At 46.3% G+C, this 26120-nt stretch overlaps 1 protein-coding gene across 2 annotated transcripts in view; it reads right to left on the bottom strand.

Moving 5' to 3' along the window:
• LOC143766652 (uncharacterized) overlaps nt 1-23071 on the bottom strand; it is a 34710-nt gene extending 11639 nt beyond the window's left edge. Inside the window, exons 1-6 of one of the 2 annotated variants that reach the window (XM_077254474.1) lie at nt 22864-23071; nt 9800-9950; nt 9489-9668; nt 9282-9405; nt 9081-9193; nt 8806-8896 (exon numbers count right to left, since the gene is read on the bottom strand). In XM_077254474.1, coding sequence (XP_077110589.1) covers nt 8806-8896; nt 9081-9193; nt 9282-9405; nt 9489-9668; nt 9800-9877 — 586 coding nt within the window. In that variant the 5' untranslated portion in view covers nt 9878-9950; nt 22864-23071. Of the gene's footprint in view, nt 1-8805; nt 8897-9080; nt 9194-9281; nt 9406-9488; nt 9778-9799; nt 9951-22863 lie in introns of those variants that run through there. The other variant, XM_077254473.1, reaches the window with a different exon arrangement.
• Between the last annotated feature and the right edge of the window lie 3049 nt (nt 23072-26120).

The following is a 26120-nucleotide window of genomic DNA, read 5'->3' as shown; positions in this document are numbered from 1 at the left end:
CTTCTGATGTCTGAATTCCTGCCGTTCTGCTCTAGTCAAAATCCTATCACATTGCATAGGCTCAGGACTCTGCCCAGAGGACACCGCCATATGGTGCACCACCTTGCGCTCGCGCAGGCGCCGATCAATCTGAATGGCCAAAGACATTGATTCGTTCAAACCAGCAGGCAGGTGTGGGGAACCCCACCATAACATCTTTAAGGGCTTCAGAAAGACCCTTTCTGAAAATTGCTGCCAGGGCATACTCATTCCATTTTGTGAGCACAGACCACTTTCTAAATTTCTGGCAGTATACTTCTGCCGCTTCCTGACCCTGACACAGAGCCAGCAAGGTTTTTTCTGCCTGATCCACAGAATTAGGTTCGTCATACAGCAATCCGAGCGCTTGAAAAAATGCGTCTACATTGAGCAATGCAGGATTCCCTGGCTCAAGGGAGAATGCCCAGTCCTGCGGGTCACCACGCAGCAGAGAAATGACAATCTTCACCTGCTGAATGGGGTCACCAGAGGAACGGGGTCTCAGAGCAAAAAACAATCTGCAGTTATTTTTAAAGTTCAAAAATTTAGAGCTATCCCCAGAAAACAAATCAGGAATAGGAATTCTAGGCTCTAAAACTGGAGTCTGAACAACATAATCTTGGATACTCTGTACCCTTGCAGCGAGTTGATCCACACGCGAGAACAGACCCTGAACCTCCATGTCTGCACCAGAATCCTGAACCACCCAGAGATTAAGGGGAAAAAAAAGACAAAACAGGCTGCAAAGGAAGAAAAAAAAAAAAGCCGGATTACTCACCGGTAATGCTCTTTTAGTGAGTCCACGACAGCACCCCACTGGAGAGAGGGATCCGCCCCGCAGGAACAGGAAACCTATTGAGAAATAAAAGGGGGCGGTCCGCCTCTCCTCCTCAGTTTTGATTTCAGAGTACCCGGAGGACCGCCAGTATTAGGCAAATATCATTTATTTCATTTTTCAAACTTATTTGCTTATGATTAAAAGGATTTTACTCAATAGTATGTACTATATTAATCTAGGGAGGGATGTAAGAGGGTGCTGTCGTGGACTCACTACAAGAGCATTACCGGTGAGTAATCCGGCTTTTTACTCTTCGCTACGACAGCACCCCACTGGAGATCTTTCAGAGACCATCACCTAGGGAGGGGACCACCGTGCTGAGGACAGTCCTGCCAAAGTCTAGGTCAGAAGTTGACGATAGGTCTAGCCTATAGTGGTTATAGAATGTAGAAGGATTTGACTAAGTTGCCGCCTTACATATAGTTTCAATTGGGACGTCTCCCCTCTCTGCCCAGGAGGATGCCATCGCTCTGGTAGAGTGTGCTGTTATGCCTTCCGGAGGGTTTTCTTTCCTCGCGGAATAAGCCAGTCTGATAGACTCTCTGATCCACCGGGATAAGGTGCTTTTTGTTACTCCATGACCCTTCTTGTGACCCTGGAAGGAAATAAACAGAGCCCTACACTGTCGCCAGCTGCTGGTCCTTTCAATGTATTTTAACACTACTCTTTTAACGTCTAGAGTGTGATATTTCTGTTCTTCAGGAGTGGAGGGATTACTGAAGAAAGTGGGCAAGATTATTTCTTGCGACCTATGGAATTTTTTTGCTACTTTGGGAAGGTAGGAAGGGTCTGGTTTAAGAATTAATTTATCTTGAAAGGTTAACAAAAAAGGTGGATCTATAGAGAGTGCTTGGATGTCACTGATTCTCCTAGCTGAAGTCAGTGCTACCAAGAGGGCCGTTTTTAGTGATAGACATTTAATGGGTATCGAGTCTATTGGTTCGAATGGAGAGTCTGTTAGGGCTTGTAAAACTAAATTTAAATCCCAGGGTGGAATCCTAGGTATGTTAACTGGATTTATTCTTTCGCAGGCTGTGATAAATCTGGATACCCATCTATCTCCCGCAATGTTATGGCCATAGAGGGCCCCTAGTGCTGAAACATGAACTTTTAAGGTGTTTACAGTTAAACCTAGTTCTCTCCATTTTTGAAGAAATTCCAGGATAGATTGTATCGGAATTTCTGATGTGTTAGTAGATGTATGGAATTGTAAGAATTTCTTCCATAATCTCGTATAAATTTTTGTGGTGGAAGGTTTTCTACTCTGGAGAAGTGTGTCAATCAAACCCCCCGAGAATCCTCTCGATCTTAGCATCTGCCTCTCAAATTCCAGGCTGCCAGGTGGAGATTGTCCACCTGAGGGTGGAAAAACGGACCCTGGAAGAGAAGGTTGGGTGTTGAGGGGAGGACCCAAGGATCTGAGACCGACATGGTTTGTAGCCACGAGAACCATGGTCTCTTGGGCCAGAAAGGAGCTATCAGTATCACTTTTGCTCCTTCTTCTCTGATTTTGCGTATTACTTGGGGTAGTAATATGATCGGAGGAAAAGCGTACGCCAGACTGAACTGCCAAGGGGCTTGGAGAGCGTCCAGAATGTCCGGATGATCCGTTGGAGATAAGGAGGCAAATCTCCGGACTTTTCTGTTTCTTCTTGTGGCGAAGAGATCTATTTGAGTACGGCCCCATAGGGATATTATGTCCAGAAAAATCTGCTGGTTTAGGCACCACTCTCCTTGTCTCAAGGTGTGTCGACTTAAAAAGTCTGCCTGCTGATTGTTTTCTCCTCTTATGTGCAGCGCAGTAAGGGATGTTAGGTGACTTTCTGCTAGATTTAAGATTTCTGTAGCAGAAGACATCAGAGTCTCTGATCGCGTACCTCCTTGCCTGTTTAGATACGCCACTGTGGTGGTGTTGTCGGAGAGGATTCTGACGTCTTTCCCCCGAAGCTGTGGGAGCAAATGGTATAAAGCGTATTTTACTGCATTTAGTTCTTTGACGTTAGAGGAGTTGCAGCTTTCCTCCATGTTCCATGACCCTTGGCAATAATCATTCCCCATATGAGCGCCCCATCCATGAGGACTGGCGTCAGTGGTTATGGTATGAGATGGCGTTATTACCCATGGAACACCACTCATCAAATGGTTTGAGTCTAGCCACCACGCTAAGGAAGATAAAACCTCCTGAGATAAGGTTATTTTTGCATTTAGGTGACCAAATAACCGTCTATCCTCTTGTAAAATTTGATGTTGTAGTGTTCGAGTATGGTATTGAGCCCATCTTACTGCAGGTATACAAGAGATAAGAGACCCTAGTAACAACATAGCTTGTCTTAGGGATATACGTGGATTATTTATTGCAGCTAGGACTTTGAGTCTGATCAGTAGTATCTTTACCTGAGGCAGAAGACACTTTTGAGAGATGGAGTCTAAATGGAACCCCAAGAACGCCTGACGGGGAAGCGGAGTGAGTCTGGATTTGTCGGTATTGATTATCCAGCCCAGGTCCTGTAGAGAGGAAATTGCGTGAGTTAAACGATCAGTACATTGAGTAACTGAATTTCCTATTACCAAAAAGTCATCCAGATAGGGCACAATCAAAGTCTCCTTCTGGCGAAGGTAGGCCATCACCTCTAGCATTATCTTGGTGAAGATCCTCGGCGCTGTTGAGAGGCCGAAGGGCAAGGCCGCATACTGGAAATGACGAATCTCGTTGTTGATTATTACCGCCACCCTGAGGAATTTTTGGTATCTGTTATGAATAGGGAGATGATAGTAAGCATCTTTTAGATCAATGTCCCCCATCATACAGTTTGGGAAGAGGAGTTTTATGGTGGACCTAATGGATTCCATCTTAAATGTATAGTTTTCAATAAATGAATTGAGTTTATTAAGGTTTATGATTGTCCTGAAAGAACCGTCGGGCTTGGAAATTAGGAATAAGGGAGAGTAGAATCCCCTACCCTCCTGTCCCACCGGAACTTGGACTAAGACCCTTTTTGATAATAGGGTTTGAATTTCAAGCTCTAGCGCCTGTTGTTGTATAGGCGAGCTGAGGGATGTTATAATATAAGACTCGTGGGGAACACAAGAGAATTTTAGTTTAATTCCATCTCGGATGATATTTAAAACCCACGAGCTAGATGTTATTTTTTCCCATTGAGTGGTGAAAAACTTCAGTCTGCCCCCAACTGGTATATCCTCAGTATTTGTTGTCTTTTGGGGGGTTGGGTCTTCTAAACATGGTACCTCTCTGCTTGTCGTCTTTAGCGGTCCATGTTGTAGACCTATCCGTTTGCCTCCTTTTGCCAAACGGTCTCCTCTTAAAGGCTCTCCTGTAAAAGGGAATAGAGGAATCAGGAAAAGCTTTCTTCCTGTCCTTTGCCTTTTTGAGTATCTCGTCTAAGGTTTCACCAAAGAGGTACTCACCCTCACATGGGATTGCGCATATTTTAGATTTAGATTGCGCGTCCCCTTTCCAGCTTTTCATCCATAGCGCTCGTCTTGCGTTATTCACGAGGCCTGCAGATCTTGCTGCCAAACTGAGTGAGTCGGCGGAAGCGTCTGCCACAAAAGGCCGCTGCTCCTCGTATTAAGGGGATGGCCGCTCGTAGTTTTTCTCTTGAACTTTTATTTTCGATTTGCTGGTCTAACTGATCAATCCAGATGATCATTGACCGGGCAGCGCAAGTGCTGGCTACTGCAGGTTTGAATATTCCTGTAGCCGCTTCCCAAGAACGTTTAAGGGATGACTCAGCCTTACGATCCAAAGGATCGACCAGTAGTCCCGCATCCTCCACAGGTAGAGTGGATTGCTTAGAGGTAGAGGCTACAGCTGCGTCGACCTTAGGGACTTTGGTCCATGTAAGAAGCTCCTCATCACTAAACGGATATTTTCGTTTTGATGCTGAGGGTAGAAAGCTTCTCTGATCCTGCTTCTCCCACTCTCTTTTAATTAATGTTTTCACTGCTGGTATAACTGTAAAACCTCTCCTCTTTCTCTCTGCCAAACCTGCGAACATTATGTCCTGCGTGGTTTGCGCACCCTTAGTTTCCTCACACCCCATGGTATTTCGAATTGACTTTACCAAGTTGTCCACACTTTCTAAGGGAAAACATGAGCGTCCCTCGATCTCTGATGAGGATGATGATGATGATTAACATAATGATAGGGAGGCGTCTGACAGTACAGGTTGGTCACTATCGGAGTCTGACACAGGTGTCGGTGTTTTGGACTTAGTACTACGTGGTTTGTCCTGGACCATATTTTTTAGTTCCTCCCTAATAATGGCCCGTAAGTCCGTAACGGACACTGCTGCTCCCTGTGTTGTTTCCTTAAAACAGTCCTTGCAAAGTTTTTTGGGGTATGAGTCTGGAAGGGGCTGGCTACACAAGGCACATTCCTTATGCTTCGTTTTTTGTCGCTTTTTGCCCTAAGCGTAATAAGTAGAGAGAGAAAGAGAAAAGAGAGAAGTAGGGAGACAACGTCAGCTTAATAGGCAGAGTTCACAACTCACCCAGTGAAGCAAATAATACCGAATCAGAAGGCCGAGATCCTGTTCTGGAACCGTCGCTTTTACGAGCGGTCTCCGAGGATCCTCTGGCGTTATCTTTGGCGGGGGGTACTGGATCTCCTGCTGTGGGGTCCATGGCACCTGGGGATGACATCTTGCATCGCCGAATTACTCTCGTTCAGTGATTTAATTAGTGCGCCCTTTCTGTGCGCAGTGCGCTTCCGCCCCCGCCTGCAGATCCGGCCAGGACGCCCCAGAAGTTTACCACTTCACTTCCGGGGTAGTCTAACTTACAGTGGTCACCGGACCGCAATGGGAACGCTGCCGTCTTCTTACCCGGCCAAGGCTTCCTCCCGTACTGCCGACCGCATGCTGCAGATGATGCCGGGCAGCCCTCCCCGGACACAGCCATCTGCACGATTCCCAGACGAGGAGGGAGCCGTCTAGCGGAACTCCCCCGACGCTGCTTCTAGGCTGCAGCCCCTGCCGTTCTCGCGGATACTGCACAGGCGGCATGCTTAGCCCAGGTATGTTCCCTTGTAAAAGTCCTGTAGTTCCCGCAGGAACAGGAAACCTAAACTGAGGAGGAGAGGCGGACCGCCCCCTTTTATTTCTCAATAGGTTTCCTGTTCCTGCGGGGCGGATCCCTCTTTCCAGTGGGGTGCTGTCGTGGCGAAGAGTAAAAAATGGCTCAGAACTTTTTTTTCCCCTCTTTTGAGATGCATTCAACACATTGCGGGCCAGCTGTACTGTTATGACCTGGTGGTTAAGGAGCAACACTGATATGACCTGGTGGTTAAAGAGCAACATGGGACGAGCTCTGAGGAGGTGGCATCTATACTGACCGCAGTTCCTAATCCTAACACCAACACTAGAAATAGCCGTGGGATGTTCCTGTCACTCCCTAGACACCTCGTCACAGCCTGAGAACTAACTACCCCTAAAGATGGAAACAGAAAGCTATCTTGCCTCAGAGAAAACCCCCAAAGGAAAGATAGCCCCCCACAAATATTGACTGTGAGTGGAGAGGGAAATGACATACACAGAAATGAAAACAGATTTTAGCAAAGGAGGCCAATACTAATCTAGATAGACAGAATAGGAAAGGATACTGTGCGGTCAGTATTAAAAACTAAAAATCCACGCAGAGTTTACAAAAATGATCTCCACACCGACTCACGGTGTGGAGGGCAAATCTGCTTCCCCAGAGCTTCCAGCTAGCCTGAATATATCATAATGACAAGCTGGACAAAAGGAAACATAACATGAGCAGAGCAATAAAGTCCACAGCAAATGGACAACCAAAGAACTAGCAAAAACTTATCTTTTGCTGAAATGGACAGGCCATAAGAGAAATCCAAGGAGAGATCTGAATCCAACCCAGAAACATTGACAGCTGGCATGAACTGAAGACCAGAGCCAGGTTAAATAGCAAAGCCAGGAGAGACGATCAGTGAAAGCAGCTGCTACAGCTAAACTCAAGGAGCAGCAGTTCCACTCGAAACCACCAGAGGGAGCCCAAGGGCAGAACTCACAAAAGTATCATTCACAACTACAGGAGGGAGCCCAAAAACGGAATTCACAAAAGTGGACCATTGGAGCTACTGAGTCCTGAACAGAAGGGTAGAGAAAGTATTAGTGCCCCCATTTCAGGAGAGATTGTGCAGTAATCTGAATTCCTTATGATTGAAAACATAATGGAATTTATGACGTGGGGTGAATCTATGAACCAGGAATCGAGCCATGCCAACACATCTCCTGCAGGCGTGAATAAATGTATATTACAGCCATCAGCCACGCACAGCTTAGAGATATATCATGGCACAGGTGTAATGTTTTTTATGTAGTTTATCACAATCCTCCTTGAAATTAGTTTTTAATACAAATTGAAAAGTCAGGAGAAAGGGAAACTCTGCTGTTATTGTACAGAAATTTACACTTGGCCTCACTGCACATTTAATGTTGTTGATCATAAAAGCAAAGTTTGTCCATAATGACTGGACCTGGTCTTGTAGGGACCATATGAGCACATTCAGGAGCACAGAAGGGAGAGAAGGTAGATTCATCCAATAAGATATCAGGGTTATAGGAAGCCAACAGCATCATTACCCTCCGCTTTCTCTTACAGGCCCATCATAATATCTTGTCAGCACATTCTACGTACGTTGTTATTTGGCTTTGAAGTCTACAGACCTGGGCAGGTAACGGTCAGCGTGTTCTAATCCCTAGGGGTAGTTGGATCCTGTGTAAGAAGGTGGCGGGGACCCTCGTGTGCCTTCTCTCTCCTGGACTCTGTTCGCACGTTCACATGTGGCACCTCACTGTGTATTACTGTTCATATATTGCAATGTGATGTAATGTTTATATACCATAATGTGAATGTACTCAATGGGTACTGTTTATAGGATTGGGGCTAGAATAGGGGCTAGAATAGAGGGGGGCACAGTAGTGATAGATGATATCATAGAATAGAGAAGGAGGTAGGCAGCACAGGGGTTAACTAAAGGGGAGGTACAGCAAGGAGCAGGGAAGTATAATCAGGATACTTCCTGATTAGAGACAGACATGGGCAGCCTTGCCAAGGGCAGGGTGCATGCAGTGTATGAGACAGCTACAGGTCATGGGGGTAAAGCTGCGGATGGCAATAAGGGGCTGGAGAATAGTACAGTCGGGCATCAGCTCAATAGGATCATCCCCAGGGCGGTTCTGGGGTCTACGACTGGGGCAGGAGTCAGTAAGATGGAACTCCCGGCACCTTTGCAAGATGGAATCGGACAAGGGGCTGACAAGGAGCTGGTGATGCAGGAAGTACAAAAGGTACACGGATTGTCCACAGAAATAGCATGGATTGCCAGGACAGAAGAAGAAGAGGTTATAGAGGAAATGGAGTCTGCCCAGCAGGAAGGGAAAGTGCAAGATATGATGCTTTGTGTGAAGTGTGCTGCAAAAGTGATGGGTGCCCATGTTATCAGTAAAGTTGAACTGTTTGAAAAGGACTGTGACACTGCAGTGTTTTATGGAACCTGGAATCCTGAAGCTGGAGTGAAAGAAACAGAGGGAACTGAAATGAGTACTCTGCTGCACACATCACACGCACACACACACACACACACACACACACACACACACACACACACACACGAGAAATGACTCTGTATTTCATCTGCGGGGAGCCAGGGTGTGGAAACACTACAGCTCGTTGCCACGACTACCACCCTGGCCGCCTTACACTTGCAGGTTGTAAGCGCTATACAAAAGGGTTTTCACAATTTCACAAAGCCATTTAAACATTTTTGGATGGAGGAGAATGTTATGCACTACCGGCAAAATGGGGATCACATGACTGTGCCACGCCCGAACTACACCATTGATAAAGCAGCCACAGCCGGTGACTGAGAAGAATCTGTGACTTCTCTGTAGTTAGTGGTCACTACTCACCTGGAGTAGGAGGAGTAGGAGTCTCCTCTTTACACTGCTCATCACCCCTCATATATGTCTCTGTAGTATTAATATGGGTCAGATCTTCACCCTGAAATAAACATTGTAAAAGTCACAGACAGATGGAGAAAGTCACATCTATGATCAGCTCTAATCCTGCCATCTCCACTGTTCTCATGACACCAGTATGAAACATGTAATACTGGTGGATAAAACAAGACTGAGCACAAGACCTTCACCACCATCTACACATCATAGGGGAGATCTCAGGATACCTTCTCTCCATCTATCTGATGATTCTGAGAGACACTGGGATCTTCTTGTTTACAGTCCTGTGGAAGAAGAGGACGGGGACATCTCTCGGGTCTTGTCCTCTTACTGGATAGATCTGGAGGAAACACACACAGGGACTGAATTCATTCCTTACATACAGATAATACAGATAATTATAGGCTGTGTGTATTTAATCCTATTACCTGGTGATGTAAGGGGCTCGGGAACCTCCATCATGACGTCCTCATACAGATTATTGTGTAATTCTAAATACTCCCACTCCTCCATGGAGAAATAGACAGCGACATCCTGGCACCTTATAGGAACCTGACACATACAATGATACCGTCATCACTCCAATCCCTTCATATTTTTACTGTATAATGTCCCAGCATTCCCAGCAGTGTCACCTCTCCAGTCAGCAGCTCAATCATCTTGTAGGTGAGTTCTAGGATCTTTAGGTCATTGATGTCCTCATATATCAGTGGGTAAGGTGGAGGCCCCGTGATTGGGCTCAGGGGTCTTTCCCATCCCTCAGACACAGGGGCCTGACAGCGCTCATTAGAATTTTTTTTCACTACTGTGTAATCCTGATTAAGGAGAGACACATTAATAAATGTCACTACAGACATTTCCAGATTCCTCACCTCTTGAGTTCTGTCCAACAGTTTTATTGCCATAAATAAGAATTATGTAATGTGACGCTATCAAAATCTCTCACCTCTCCAGTAAGACGGAAGAGGATCTCTAGGGTGAGGTGTAATATCCTCTCCGCCATCTTGTCCCTCTTCATATCCATTCTTGATGGGTAGTTAATAAAAATTATCTTAATATAGAAGATGTCTACTGAAAGGATCGGATATTGTCGGGACCTGAATAGGAAGTCGATGAGAGGATGAATCATTACAAAGAATTCTAATAATAAAATTACTGGAGATAACAAGGGAAACATTTCAGAAGACAGAACCTGTAGATGTTGTATTCTCTAGTCTTGTATGGACTGGAACATAAGCTGAGTTACTGAGTAAGACATCTCCTCCATGCAACCAATCACTGGCTATGTTACTCACTGCTTCGGCAATTAATTTGCTGTAGGAATCACAAGTTCGTTGGGAAAGAACAGAAGATACAGAATCTGGCGGGGACCCAAGCAGCAATTACCGTATTTTTCGGACTACAGAATGCACTTTTTACCCAAAAAATTTTTGGTGGAAAATGGGGGTGCATCTTCTAGTCGGAATATACTTACAATTAGTGTGATGGCAGTAGTAGTCGGGTGATTCTACGGCGGTCCGACACTGCAGGGAGATCCCACTCCCTTCCTAGGCTGGTGCGGTAGGATTCGGCGGCGTGCTGTGGTGTGGGGCTCCACCAACATTTTTGGAAAGCCCGGAGCACTGCACATCCACACTGCTGCCATGCGGTAGCCCCTGGTAAAATGTCCACTGGGTTGGCACATGCACACATTGAGATCTCGAGAGATGAGATCTTGGAGCCGAGATCTCAATTTGCAGCGGCATTTTCCCAGAGGCCATTTTACCGGAGGCCACCGCATCGCAGCAGTGGGGGTGTGCGGGGCTCGAGGGCTTTCACAAAATGACAGCGTAGCCCTTGCAACCCTTAGCATCGATGAACCTGCCGCATCAGCCTGGGATGGGATTTCCCAGAGGCCACTGCTTCACAGCAAGGGATGTGCGGGTGCTCCGGGCTTTCAGAAAATGTTGGAGGAGCCACCGCAGCATGAGAACCACAGAACCTACCGCATCAGTCTGCGATAGGAGTCATATCACTGCCAAACCACCGAACACCCCCTGTGACCACCCTCCACCAGCGCTACTGATTTCCCACGGTAAGCTGAATTCAGACTGAATGACGGACCACAATTTGACACATTTTTATTTCCCTATCTTCCTTCTGTAAATTGGGGTGCGTCTTATGGTCCGGTTTATCTTATAGTCCGAAAAATATGGTATATTTTTATTATTTTACAACATTGTTTTTTCTCTGACATCTACTAATAAAACCTATAAAGTTTAGGCCACAGACAACCAATAGTTTGTTCCTCAGAGTCGGCAGCTGAATACGTTTCTCATAGACTCATCTTCCATAACGCTAATTCTCGTCTCATTTACAGACGCTGGAATCGGCATTAGCAATACTACAGGAGATATAGTTATTACACGTGACAGGAGAAATAACGACTTCATGATGAGGACGACATCTTCTACTATGGCTCTAGAAACATATTTGTCCAGAGTCCATCACTGACTCCATCACCACCGGCCATCTATATGAAGGTTTCCAGTCTTCCCCGCACTGTAATCTTCTATCACGTCAGATCTCATGTCTGATTCACACACATGTTTGAGGCTTTTATAAAAGCTTTTTTGTTTTCAAAAACACCATTGTCAGAAATTAACATATTTTTGGGATTATAAGACACACTGGACCACAAGACGCACCTAGGTTTTAAATTTTATATATGCAGCTCTGGCAAAAATTAAGAGACCACTGCAAAATTTTCAGTTTCTCTGATTTTTCTCTTTATAGGTATGTTTTTTGAGTAAAATGTACACGGTTTAATTTTATAAAGTAGTGACAACATGTCTCTGAAATTTCAAGCTAAAAATATTGTACTTATTTTCAGCAAATGAGAAATTGGCAAAATAATAAAAAAAAGAAACAGTGCTTTCAGACCTCAAATAATGCACAGAAAACAAATTCTTATTCATGTAGAAACAACAATACTAATATTTTAACTCAGGAAGAGTTCAGAAATGAATATTTGGTGGAATAACCATGATTTTTCATCACAGTTTTCATGCGTCTTGGAATGCTTTCCACCAGTCTTTCCCACTGCTTTTGGGTGACCTTATACCACTCCTGGAACAAAAATGTAAGCAGATCTTCTTTGTTTGATAGCTTGTGAGTATCCATCTTCCTCTTGATTACATTTCAGAGGTTTTCAATGGGGCTCAGGTCTGGAGATTAGGCTGGCCATGACAGAGTCTTGATGTGGTGCTCCTTCATCCACACATTGATTGACCTAGCTGTATGGCATGGGGCATTGTCCTGCTGGAAAAAACAGCCCCCAGAGTAAGGGAGCATTGCCTAAGCAGAAGGAAGCAAGTGGTTTTCAAGGATAACCTTGTATGCGGCTTGATTCATACTTCCTTCGCAAAGATTAACCTGCCCAATTCCAGCCTTGCTGAAGCATCCCCAGATCATTACCGATCGTCCACCAAATGTCACAGTGGGTGCAAGACGCTGTGGCTTGTACGCCTCTCCAGGTCTCCGTCTAACCATTATACGACCAGGTGTTGGGCAAAGCTAAAAATGAGATGCATCAGAGAAAATTACCTTATTCCATGTTATGGTGACCTGATGGTAAGGAGCACCCGAAATGACCTGATGAGCAAACTATTGATACAGGAAAAGCTCTGGGAAGTGGGAGCTCTGCTGACCGCAACACTAATCCTATCACAACACACTAGAAATAGCCGTGGAGCGTACCTGACTCTGCCTAGACGCCTCTTCACAGCCTAAGAGCTAGCTACCCCTAAAGATAGAAAATAAAGCCTAGCTTGCCTCAGAGAAATACCCCAAAGAAATAGGCAGCCCCCCACATATATTGACTGTGAGTTAAGATGGAAGTCACAAACACAGGGATGAAACAAGTTTCAGCAAAGGAGGCCAGACTTCACTAAACAGACTGAGGATAGAAAAGGTGTCTTTGCGGTCAGCACAAAAAACTATAAAAAACCACGCAGAGTGCGCAAAAGAGACCCCCGCACCGACTCACGATGCGGAGGTGCCACTCTGCATCCCAGAGCTTCCAGCTAGCAAGGCAATATCATGATAGCAAGCTGGACAAACAAACAATGATTAACAAATAAACTTGCAGGGACTTAGCTTCTGATGGAGTAGACAGGTCATCTGAAAGATCCAAGAGAGATCTGAACCAGTACTAGGACATTGACAGCTGGCATCAAGTAACGATCTGAGTGGAGTTAAATACAGCAGCCAGCCTAGGACTAAACGAGGTCAGCTGAGGAAGGAACCTCAGAACCAGCAGCTCCACTCACAGCCACCAGAGGGAGTCCATGGACAGAACTCTCCGAAGTACAATTCATGACCACAGGAGGGAGTTTGAGAACAGAATTCACAACAATTCCAGTCCTCTATGGTCCAATCCCTAGGGTCTTTGGCAAACTTCAGCCCAGTTCTCCTTTGCTTCTGATTGATGAAAGGCTATTTTCTAGCTTTACATGACTTGAAGCCTGCCTCTAGGAGTCTGCTATGAACTGTTCTTGCCGAACACTTCACCCCAACTGCCATTTGCCATTCCTTTTGTAGGTCACTTGATGTCATCCTGGGGTTGCTGAGTGACATTCGAATAAGATGACGGTCATCCCGATCAGTGGAGAGTCGCTTTCACCCTCTGCCGGTCTGTAGCTCTGTTGTCCCCAATGTCTGCTGCTTGACCTTGTTGTAATGGACTACATTCTGTCTACTAGTAAAGCCAGAATTGACCCATTCTTTTCCTCACTCAAGACTTTTCTTTTCAACTCCTTTGACATGGTTAAAAATTATTTTTTAATTCAAATTAATTTTGGACTATTTCTAGCACTTGTTTGGTCATCCAGCTTGTCCTATTGCAAGAGGATTGTGAAGACCACAACAGTGTTTTTTATACTTTCCTCGTTAAATAAGACTTGGTTCAGCTGATCATCTAATCCGAATCACATTAAGTAGAATGAGGTGTACTTTGGTTGGAATTGAACTGACCCGTGAATGGAATGGCTGTCAGACATGTAGAGATGGTGATTTTTAGAAAACATCACATGACCGGGGGCCCACAGTGTCTAAACAGCCTGGGGCCCTGGCTACCCTTAATCCACCCCTGGTTCCAAGGCGTAATGGAGTGCATATGACTACGCAGCAGGGCTGGCCTTGCTGCCAATGTGTTAAAAAAAGGAGTACGGGAGAGCAAAATGAATATTGTGAAGTGAATTTGCATGGGCCCATCCAGTATGTGGGTTCAAAGGTATATTCGGGTGCATATAAATTGATAGCAGGGCAGGCTTTGCATTCAATGCAACATTTTTTCAGGAGGCCCTCCTGGACATGTTATGACGGGTATTGTGGTGCGTTGTAATTCTTGGCAGCCCATCCACTCACAGCGTAGGCTACAACAGTTTAGGAGACCCACTGTTTAATAATGGCCCTTTAAGAAGATTAATGCCGCCTGATGTACCAGTAAAAACAGGCTCTGTGACTTCAAGGCTAAGTGCACACGTTGCAGAAATGCTGCGGAAATTTCCGCAGCAATTCTGCAACTCCTGCCGGGGGTATATTGCATGCGGAATTGGCATGCGTTTTCCCGCTAAACACTAGCGTTTTGCAAGCGTAATTAGCTTACAGAATGCTAGCGTTTTCCAAGTGATCTGTAGCATTGCTTGGAAAACTGATTGACAGGCTGGTCACACTTGTCAAACATAGTGTTTGACAAGTGTGACCAACTTTTTACTATTGATGCTGCCTATGCGGAATGAAATCTAATAATAGGATGCTTAATGTATGCGTTTTTTTCACGGTTTTATCGCTTTTTTATAGCGAAAAAAATGCGAAAATTCCTAAATGTATGCACACAGCCTAAGAGTCCCTCCTTCATAAATGAAACAAGATGGGTCTGCTTATGTGTCACACACCACATGGCCAGCTAGGGTTGTTACATGTTACAATGACATTTTCTAGTGAATGTATTTGTAGTGGTTGAAAGCAATGTTAAAGTTGAAAAACGCTTCAAAAATGCTGCATCTGAACTAAGCCCAAGTGGGGGAGGAAATTTTCGGTCTGGGGTTCATTATTTGGCCTTACAGGCAAGTCATTAACCTGCAAAGGATGTACCTTGACATATTTCCCAGCAAAATCCGTTTTGGTTTCGTTTTAGTGTGTTTTTTGTGGCACCAGTAAAAATGGCATGAATCTCAGAAAAAATTGTTTAAAGCTGTGAACAAGGAGTCAGGAATTCTTCCAGGGGCGATCCCCATGATGTTCCTGTGTCTTTTGAGCAGTGTTTTCATCATTTTCAGATGTTTTTAGACCTTAAAAGGACCCACGGGGGGAATCGCGGTAAAAATACTTGGGCCTCCTATAGACTTACATTGGGCTCGTTGCTCCGGTCGAGTATCCGAGTAGTCCAATTTACTCAACCCGAGCAACGAGCACCCGAGCATTTTAGTCATCACTAATAATGTGCCGTCAGTAAATAGAATGGCAAGGGAATGTATAATGGGTGCTGGGCCTAATATGTATGGAGATAAACATGAGAAAGAACACATTATACATATAGAGGGGGGAGTGGTGAAGAAACTGTTTCCTCTATGAGCTGCCTATTAATGTGTGTGAATATTAGCGGTGAGCTGTAAAGTGTTACAGTGTGGATAAACACTTAAGAAAAATGAAGATATGGTGGGGTGGCTTGAGCTCTGGCTATGTAGGAGGCAGAAGGTCTGAGCTCCCACCCTGACATCTTAAATGCGACTCACAAAGCCTACAAGAATATTATCTAACTGAACCTTCCTGATCCAGAACAGTTTCTCATCGTGCCTGGAACGTTTTGATACCAAAATCGGGGTTTTTGGACAAAGAAATCAGAAGACACAGCGATTTAATATCCAAGGACAACAGCGGTGCAGCAGAGGCGGAGGGATCCTCTCTTTCATCATTTAATCTTTGTGGAGCACTTCTGCGCCATAGTTCCAGCGTTACCCACACAGAGGACACACAAGACGGACTTCCCCAGCATCAAGGGACCCACAGCAACCTCTTAAGGTGAGGCACAACAGGCATCTCACTCGATAACCGCGGTAGGCCTGCAACGCCCCGGGCTGTGCTTACCGCAAAGTGCAGAAAGTAGATCCGGCCGCGTCCAGGCGCCATCTTGCAACAGACCCAGGCTCAGACGTGGCAGCAGCTCTCAGCGCTCCTCGCTTCTAGCTGCAGCACGACACAGAAGAGACTGCAGAGTCTGCCAGTGAGCCTCTTGTGAGGAGCCCTGTGGTCAGTGACTGATTCAATGTTGCCCACCGCAACCCATCAAGGAGCGATGCAAAGAATCCGGCAGCGGCAGACCCTAAAGTACAAGGGAACCCTCCCAGCAGGACTAACCGAGGGACGGAGTAGGGAAGGCCCCAAGCATAACAGAATAAAGGGGGACTCGGTGCTGCTCAGTGCTGATAGGGAGGATAAACCTGAAAACCAATAGGCCTGCATTTCCTCCTATAAGATTCACACAACACCCTGTTTGGGATGACAGTCAGATAATCACTGAAGCAATTTAACCTGTATACCGGAGGCAACAGTACTGTATTGAGCGCCTAGGTTAAAGACCCGAGATATAACTAACTCTGCGAGTCCTAATATAAATAAACCAGAGCAGATACTCTACTTGGTCTATATTGCCTTAACCTTGCAGTCTACTTAAAGGCATATTCATTATAAATCTTACCCTGTGGCACCACATGGCTTGAGGAGTAAAGTCTACCTGGCATTGTACTACACCAGAGTTCGACTCTCTTACACCTGAGACCCTTATAAATAAGATATATTAGCCTGTATCAATGAGAAGATTGGTTGTCTATAGTGTTGAGCGATACCGTCCAAAACTTGAAAGTATCGGTATAGGATAGTATCGGCCGATACCCGAAAAGTATCGGATATCGCCGATACCGATACCCGATACCAATACAAGTCAATGGGACACCAAGTATCGGAAGGTATCCTGATGGTTCCCAGGGTCTGAAGGAGAGGAAACTCTCCTTCAGGCCCTGGGATCCATATTAATGTGTAAAATAAAGAATTCAAATAAAAAATATTGATATACCCACCCGTCCGGAGGCCCCTGCACCTTACCGCTGTTAACCGGCAGCCTGCTTTGCTTAAAATGAGCGCGTTCAGGACCTTCCATGACGTCACGGCTTTGATTGGTCGCGTGCTGCTCATGTGACCGCCACGCGACCAATCACAAGCCGCGACGTCATTCTCAGGTCCTAAATTCCTAGAATGAGGAGTTTAGGGCCTGAGAATGACGTCGCGGCTTGTAATTGGTCGCGTGGCGGTCACATGAGCGGCACGCGACCAATCAGAAGCCGTGACGTCATGGAAGGTCCTGAACGCGCTCATTTTAAGCAAAGCAGGCTGCCGGTTAACAGCGGTAGGGTGCAGGGGCCGCCGGAGAGGTGAGTATATCCATATTTTTTATTTAAATTCTTTATTTTACACATGAATATGGTTCCGATACCGATTCCCGATACCACAAAAGTATCGGATCTCGGTATCGGAATTCCGATACTTGCGGTATCGGAATGCTCAACACTAGTTGTCTATCTTCACACAACATACTGTTTCTCCTTATTGGGAAACAGCCATCTACATCATCGCAACCTCTCTATCTACTTAAAGGGATCACTCACCTGACCTACCTGCCTACCTACCATCTTGGTCAATACTGTATGGTCACAGTGTACCCACTTGTCTATTTGTCAATTTTAATTCTATTGCAAGTATATTGAAATCTCGTTTGTATTATTCTATATTGCAGGTTAAAAATTCTACATATAGGTATACTCTGAACTGTACTATCATATACAGCTCTCGTGAAAATTACTGTTTGACGGCTTGTTGGGGGCAGTGAACTTAAAATGGAGCCAGCTGAAGGGAAGTTCAAAAACATATCTCAAAAAAAACAGACAGACCTCCCTGGGAGCTCTCTCAAAAAATCATATGAGGACTTCCCAAACCTATTAAGTCCTATTAAATCTAGGTCTCCACTAAAAGGAGATGAATCAAAACCTTCCTATCCAAAACAATCAAATATCCCGACATATGATAAGACAATAAAAGAAGGGGTTGGCCCAAAAAAAAACCAACAACTAAAACAAATCCCAGCTCACTTTCTTTCAAAAGTGACACTAAAGGAGACACCAAACCACTGACACCATCTGTGATACCTACAGAGGAAATGGACACCTCTAAATCGTATAAAAGAAAGGGTCTTAGTGACCAAGAGAATAAAGCTAACCCGTCTACAGATGAGTCAGGTAGCATTTCAGACGATTACTCACCTAACAAAGACTTTATTAAAACTGAACAAGTTATGAAATTTCCTCTACACTTATTAGCTTTAATAATTAATCTCCCTCTGACCGAATCATCGAACAAATCTGGCATTAGGAGAATTGGGAATATTCGCAATGGGATTAAATTCCTTAAGGTACCGTCACACTCAGCGACGCTGAGACAACGAGCCGACCTAAACTAGATCGCTGGAGCGTCGCTGTTTAGGTCACTGTAGAGACGTCAAACACAGCAACTCCAGAATGATGCAGGAGCGATCCAGTGACGTAACGGCGACTCACTTCTCGTTCTCGCTGGTTGTTAGCTCCATGTCAAGCATTGCTGGCGTCATTGCTTTTGATGTCAAACATGACGATACACGCCGACCTGGCGACGAAATAAAGTTCTGGACTTCTAGCTCCGACCAGCGATGGCACAGCGGGATCCAGATCGCTGCTGCGTGTCAAACACAACGAGATCGCTATCCAGGACGCTGCAACGTCACGGATTGTTGTCGTTCTCGTTGCAAAGTTGCTGAGTGTGAAGGTACCTTTACATTCAGTGAGATAAAATCTAAATACAACTTACCCTCTTCTGAACTGGTCCTTTTTACTATGCTAAAGGACAGTATACAAAAACTCCTGACCGGTAAAGCCTTGAATCTTGAAATCCTTTCTTAACTGCTGTGCAACCTAAATAATAAAAACATTTGGAGCCGAAGTAACCTATATAGTTACAGTGCCTTGAGAACATATTCAGCCCCCTGGAACTTTTCAACCTTTTCCCACATATCATGCTTCAAACATGAAGATACCAAATGTAAATTTTTGGTGAAGAATCAACAACAAGTGGAACACAGTTGTGAAGTTTATTGGTTATTTAAAATTTTTGTGGAAATTCAAAAACTGAAATTAGGGCGTGCAATGTTATTCGGCCCCTTTACTTTCAGTGCAGCAAACTCACTCCAGAAGTTCATTGTGGATCTCTGAATGATCCAATGTTGTCCTAAATGCCTAATGATGATAAATGTAATCCACCTGTGTGTAATCAAGTCTCCGTATAAATGCACCTGCTCTGTGATAGACTCAGGGTTCTGTTTGAAGCACAGAGAGCATCATGAAGACCAAGGAACACAACAGGCAGGTCTGTGATACTGTTGTGGAGAAGTTTAAATCCGGATTTGGATACAAAATGATTTCCAAAACTTCCCAAGGAGCACTGTGCAAGCGATCTTATTGAAATAGAAGGAGTATCATACCACTGCAAATCTACCAAGACCCGGCCGTCCCTCTAACTTTCATCTCAAACAAGGAGAAGACTAATCAGAGATGCAGCCAAGAGGCCCATGATCACTCTGGATGAACTGCAGAGATCTACATCTGGCCTTTATGGAAGAGTGGCAAGAAGAAAGCCATTTCTCAAAGATAACCATAAAAAGTGTTGTTTAAAGTTTGCAACAAGCCACCTGGGAGACACACCAAACATGTGGAAGAAGGTGCTCTGGTCAGATGAAACCAAAATCGAACTTTTTGGCAACAATGCCAAATGATATATTTGGTGTAAAGGCAACACAGCTCATCACCCTGAACACACCATCCCCACTGTCAAACATGGTAGTGGCAGCATCATGGTTTGGGCCTGCTTTTCGTCAGCAGGGACAGGGAAGATGGTTAAAATTGATGGGAAGATGGATGGAGCCAAATACAGGACCATTCTTGAAGAAAACCTGTTAAAGTCTGCAAAAGACCTCAGACTGGAACGGAGATTTGTCTTCCAACAAGACAATGATCCCAAACATAAAGCAAAATCTACAATGGAATGGTTCACAAATAAACATATCCAGGTGTTAGAATGGCCAAGTCAAAATCCAGACCTCAATCCAATCGAAAATCTGTGGAAAGAGCTGAAAACTGCTGTTCACAAACGATCTCCATCAAACCTCACTGAGCTCGAGCTGTTTACCAAGGAAGAATGGGCAAGAATTTCAGTCTCTAGATGTACAAAACTGATAGAGACATACCCCAAGTGACTTGCAGCTGTAATCGCAGCAAAAAGTGGAGCAACAAAGTATTAAGTTAAAGGGGCTGAATAATATTGCACGCCCCACTTTCAGTTTTTGAATTTCCACAAAAATTTAAAATAACCAATAAATTTCGTTCAACTTCACAATTGTGTTCCACTTGTTGTTGATTCTTCACCAAAAATTTGCATTTGGTATCTTTATGTTTGAAGCATGGTATGTGGGAAAAGGTCGAAATGTTCCAGGGGGCTGAATACTTTTGGAAGGCACTGTACTTTATCAAGGACGACGTTAGCGCTAAAAACGTATATATGAAGAGGTGGAAGTCCGACCTTGGTACAGACTTGGGAACTGAACAATGGGACAGCGCTACAAAAAACACATGCCAGTCAAACATATCAATGGCTTTCCATGAGTCCTACTTTAAAATAATGACAAGATGGCATCTAACTCCCATCAGATTGTCATATATAAAGGAACACAGGAACACTCTCCCTTATGTTGGAGAGACTGCGGACAACAGGGTAATCTCTTTTACTTATTTTGGGGTTGTCCGATAATAAAAAATCTCTGGTTCCAGGTATCGCGCCATATTAACTCCTTTTCTGAAACGTTGTGATCACCCCTCAAAGGCCGCTTCTTTCCCTTGACATGGAGCAATTTGACCCCTCGGTTAGATATGTCATACAGATCCTCCTAGTTGTCAGAAATGCATTGGCATTCTGGTGGGAAAAACCCGAAACACCCAAATTCTCAGATATTTTGGATAAAATTCACCAACATAGCGCTCTGGAATGGAGATTTGCGGCTAACAATAGCAGTGTTTATAAATATTCTAAGAAATGGAAGATCTGGAACAGCAAATTTAACCCTTTCACGACATGCGCCGTACATGTACTGCGCATGCCATGAATCCCCCTTTGATGTGGGCTCCGGCGGGGAGCCCGCATCAAAGTCGCGACATGTCAGCTGTTTTGTACAGCTGACATGTGCGCGCAATAGCGGCGGGTGAAATCGTTATTCACCCGCCGCTATTAACCTGTTAAATGCCGCTGTCAAACGCAGACAGCGGCATTTAACGAACGCATCCGGCCGGGCGGCAGGAAATGACGTCATCGCCGACCCCTGTCACATGATCGGGGGTCGGCGATGTGTCAGGACAGTAACCATAGAGGTCCTTGAGACCTCTATGGTTACTGATGCCGACCTGCTGTGAGCGCCACCCTGTGGTCGGCGCTCACAGCACACCTGCATTTCAGCTACATAGCAGCGATCTGATGATCGCTGCTATGTAGCAGAGACAATCGAGTGGTGCCAGCTTTTACCCTCCCATGGAGGCTATTGAAGCATGGCACAAGTAAAAAGAAAATGTTTTTAAAAATATGAAAAAAATATAAAAAATATTAAAGTTTAAATCACCCCTCTTTCACCCCATCCTAAATAGAACAATTAAAAAAAAAATCAAACATAGACATATTTGGTATCGCCGCGTTCAGAATCGCCCGATCTATCAATTAAAAAAAAGCATTAACCTGATCGCCTAAACAGAGTAGCGAGAGAAAAAAATCCGAAACGCCAGAATTACATTTTTTTTGGTCGCCGTGACATTGCATTAAAATGCAATAACGGGCGATCAAAAGAACGTATCTGCGCCGAAATGGTATCATTAAAAACTTCAGCTTGGCACGCAAAAAAATAAGCCTTCACCCGACCCCAGATCACGAAAAATGGAGACGCTACGGGAATCGGAAAATGGCACTTTTTTTTTTAAAGCAAAGTTTAGAATTTTTTTTCACCACTTGGATAAAAAATAACCTAGACATGTTAGGCATCTATGAACTCGTAATGACCTAGAGAATCATAATGGCTGGTTAGTTTTAGCATTTAGTGAACCTAGCAAAAAAGCCAAACAAAATCCAAGTGTGGGATTGCACTTTTTTTGCAATTTCACCGCACTTGGAATTTTTTTCCTGTTTTCTAGTAAAAGACATGGTAAAACCAATGGTGTCGTTCAAAAGTACAACTCGTCCCACAAAAAATAAGCCCTCACATGGCCATATTGACGGAAAAATAAAAAAGTTATGGCTCTGGGAAGGAGGGGAGTGAAAAATGAAAACGCAAAAACGGCCGCGACTTGAAGGGGTTAAGGTTTAAAATTGCCATTTTGTGCCTCTTTCCTCGGAATTGTATACATTTAAGTATGACATCTACATACAACATTCTTCAAATTGCAAATCAGTATTTGTTTGTTAGAGACTGTTATTAGGGTTCTCTAATTTTATTGATCCCTTCCTCTGTCCACTGTTAACCCTTCCCTTCCCCTCCCTCATTTCCCTAATCCGTTTTTAATACAAAACCTAATAAAAATATTTTAAAAAGAAAAATGAAAATATGGGACTAGTGTATGCAATATTACTGTGCAAAAAGGAAATAATAAAAGTGCAGATGTGCTGCTAAGTGCTAAACTGATAATTATCCCAACTGTAAAAGATGTTTTTTGCTGTTATTGTGAACAGTTAAGCAAATTAAAGATTAAATGATGTCTAAAAGGCCTAAAGTTACAGATGACACATGTCCTTTGTATTTTAGGTATATATATATATAAGCAAATTTCCCAGCTTTGTAAAAACCCGGCCTCCTCTAACCTTGTGCAGCCATGGGTTCTAAGCAGCTGCCGAGCTCTGACAATGGTGGAGGCCACGAAGCAGGAGAAGGATATAAGAAGATAACAAAGCGTTCTCAAGTTGCCCTTTCCTCAGTTCTAAATGTTATTAAGAAATAGCAGTTACCAGGAAGACAAAGCAATATATTTCTAATATTAATGCGCCAGTAATGGGGAATCTCCACATACCTTCACCTGCAGAGCCGCACTCCACATATATGGCTGCTCTGTGCGCACAGAACCTGTGATGAGGTCACAGGGGGGGAGGAGTCAGGGGTCACATGATCAGGGGCCTCAGTGTATGCAGGACTCTGCTGTGCTGGTTGTCATGGTGCTGGATGAGGGGAAGTTTATGTGTGGGGTCAGGAGGGGTTTACAGTGTGGATGTAGCAGAGCCGTGTGTACGAGGTGTACGGAGCGGAGCCGTGTGTGTAAGAGGTGTACGGAGCGGAGCCGTGTGTGTACGGGTGTACGGAGCGGAGCCGTGTGTGTATGAGGTGTACGGAGCGGAGCCGTGTGTGTACGAGGTGTACGGAGCGGAGCCGTGTGTGTACGAGGTGTATGAAGCGGAGCCGTGTGTGTACGAGGTGTACGGAGCGGAGCCGTGTGTGTACGAGGTGTACGGAGCGGAGACGTGTGTGTACGAGGTGTACGGAGCGGAGCCGTGTGTGTACGAGGTGTACGGAGCGGAGCCGTGTGTGTACGAGGTGTACGGAGCGGAGCCGTGTGTGTACGAGGTGTACGGAGCGGAGCCGTGTGTGTACGAGGTGTATGAAGCGGAGCCGTGTGTGTACGAGGTGTACGGAGCGGAGCCGTGTGTGTACGAGGTGTACGGAGCGGAGCCGTGTGTGTACGAGGTGTACGGAGCGGAGCCGTGTGTGTACGAGGTGTACGGAGCGGAGCCGTGTGTACGAGGTGTACGGAGCGGAGTCGTGTGTGTACGAGGTGTATGAAGCGGAGCCGTGTGTGTACGAGGTGTACGGAGCGGAGCCGTGTGTGTACAAGGTGTACGGAGCGGAGCCGTGTGTGTACGAGGTGTACGGAGCGGAGCCGTGTGTACGAGGTGTACGGAGAGGAGCCATGTGTGTACGAGGTGTACGGAGCGGAGCCGTGTGTGTACGAGGTGTACGGAGCGCACTGGCGTAGCTAGAGCTTTTGCCGCCCGGGGCTGATTCCGAGTTTGGCGCCCCCCCCCCCATTGCCGTCACTCAACGCCGGGCACCGCCCCCTCAGCACTGTTTACCCATGAAATCCAGTGCCTGCGTTGTGTATTGCTGTTTGGTGCAGGCGCAAAGAGCTCTGGCCGTCTGACGTCACAGCCAGGCTTGCAGACTGCGCCTGTGCGGCCACCCACCTTGGTAATCCCAGCCCCACAGTGAGTTATGCATTATGCAGAGTGCGGGGCTGGGATTCACAAGCAGGGCGGCCGCACAGGCGCAGTGTCCAGCATTGCCCCAGTGTGTCCAGCATTGCCTTAGTGTGTCCAACAATCTGCCCCAGTGTCCAGCATTGCCCCCAGTGTGTCCAGCAATCTGCCCCAGTGTCCAGCATTGCCCCCAGTGTGTCCAGCATTGCCCCCAGTGTGTCCAGCAATCTGCCCAGTGCGTCCAGCAATCTGCCCCCAGTGCGTCCAGCAATCTGCCCCCAGTGCGTCCAGCAATCTGCCCCAGTGTCCAGCATTGCCCCCAGTGTGTCCAGCAATCTGCCCCAGTGTCCAGCATTGCCCCCAGTGTGTCCAGCAATCTGCCCCAGTGTCCAGCATTGCCCCCAGTGTGTCCAGCAATCTGCCCCAGTGTCCAGCATTGCCCCCAGTGTGTCCAGCAATCTGCCCAGTGCGTCCAGCAATCTGCCCCCAGTGCGTCCAGCAATCTGCCCCCAGTGTCCAGCATTGCCCCCAGTGTGTCCAGCAATCTGCCCCAGTGTCCAGCATTGCCCCCAGTGTGTCCAGCAATCTGCCCCAGTGTCCAGCATTGCCCCCAGTGTGTCCAGCAATCTGCCCCAGTGTCCAGCATTGCCCCCAGTGTCCAGCATTGCCCCCAGTGTGTCCAGCAATCTGCCCCAGTGTCCAGCATTGCCCCCAGTGTGTCCAGCAATCTGCCCCAGTGTCCAGCACTGCCCCAGTGTGTCCAGCATTGCCTTAGTGTGTCCAACAATCTGCCCCAGTGTCCAGCATTGCCCCCAGTGTGTCCAGCAATCTGCCCCAGTGTCCAGCATTGCCCCCAGTGTGTCCAGCATTGCCCCCCAGTGTGTCCAGCAATCTACCCCCAGTGCGTCCAGCAATCTGCCCCCAGTGCGTCCAGCAATCTGCCCCCAGTGCGTCCAGCAATCTGCCCCCAGTGCGTCCAGCATTGCCCCCAGTGTCCAGCATTGCCCCCAGTGTGTCCAGCATTGCCCCCAGTGTGTCCAGCAATCTGCCCCAGTGTCCAGCATTGCCCCCAGTGTCCAGCATTGCCCCCAGTGTGTCCAGCAATCTGCCCCAGTGTCCAGCATTGCCCCCAGTGTGTCCAGCAATCTGCCCCAGTGTCCAGCATTGCCCCCAGTGTGTCCAGCAATCTGCCCCAGTGTCCAGCATTGCCCCCAGTGTGTCCAGCAATCTGCCCCAGTGTCCAGCATTGCCCCCAGTGTGTCCAGCAATCTGCCCCAGTGTCCAGCATTGCCCCCAGTGTGTCCAGCATTGCCCCCAGTGTGTCCAGCAATCTGCCCCCAGTGCGTCCAGCAATCTGCCCCCAGTGCGTCCAGCAATCTGCCCCCAGTGCGTCCAGCACTGCCCCCAGTGTGTCAAGCAATCTGCCCCAGTGTCCAGCATTGCCCCCAGTGTGTCCAGAAATCTGCCCCAGTGTCCAGCATTGCCCCCAGTGTCCAGCATTGCCCCCAGTGTGTCCAGCAATCTGCCCCAGTGTCCAGCATTGCCCCCAGTGTGTCCAGCAATCTGCCCCAGTGTCCAGCATTGCCCCCAGTGTGTCCAGCAATCTGCCCCAGTGTCCAGCATTGCCCACAGTGTGTCCAGCAATCTGCCCCAGTGTCCAGCATTGCCCCCAGTGTGTCCAGCATTGCCCCCAGTGTGTCCAGCAATCTGCCCCCAGTGCGTCCAGCAATCTGCCCCCAGTGCGTCCAGCAATCTGCCCCCAGTGCGTCCAGCAATCTGCCCCCAGTGCGTCCAGCATTGCCCCCAGTGTCCAGCATTGCCCCCAGTGTGTCCAGCAATCTGCCCCAGTGTCCAGCATTGCCCCCAGTGTGTCC

This window comes from Ranitomeya variabilis, chromosome 4 (genome assembly GCF_051348905.1).
Source record: "Ranitomeya variabilis isolate aRanVar5 chromosome 4, aRanVar5.hap1, whole genome shotgun sequence".
NCBI classification, from domain to species: domain Eukaryota; kingdom Metazoa; phylum Chordata; class Amphibia; order Anura; family Dendrobatidae; genus Ranitomeya; species Ranitomeya variabilis.
Note: the sequence above shows the minus strand (reverse complement) of the source record. Positions and strands in the feature narration are given on the sequence as shown.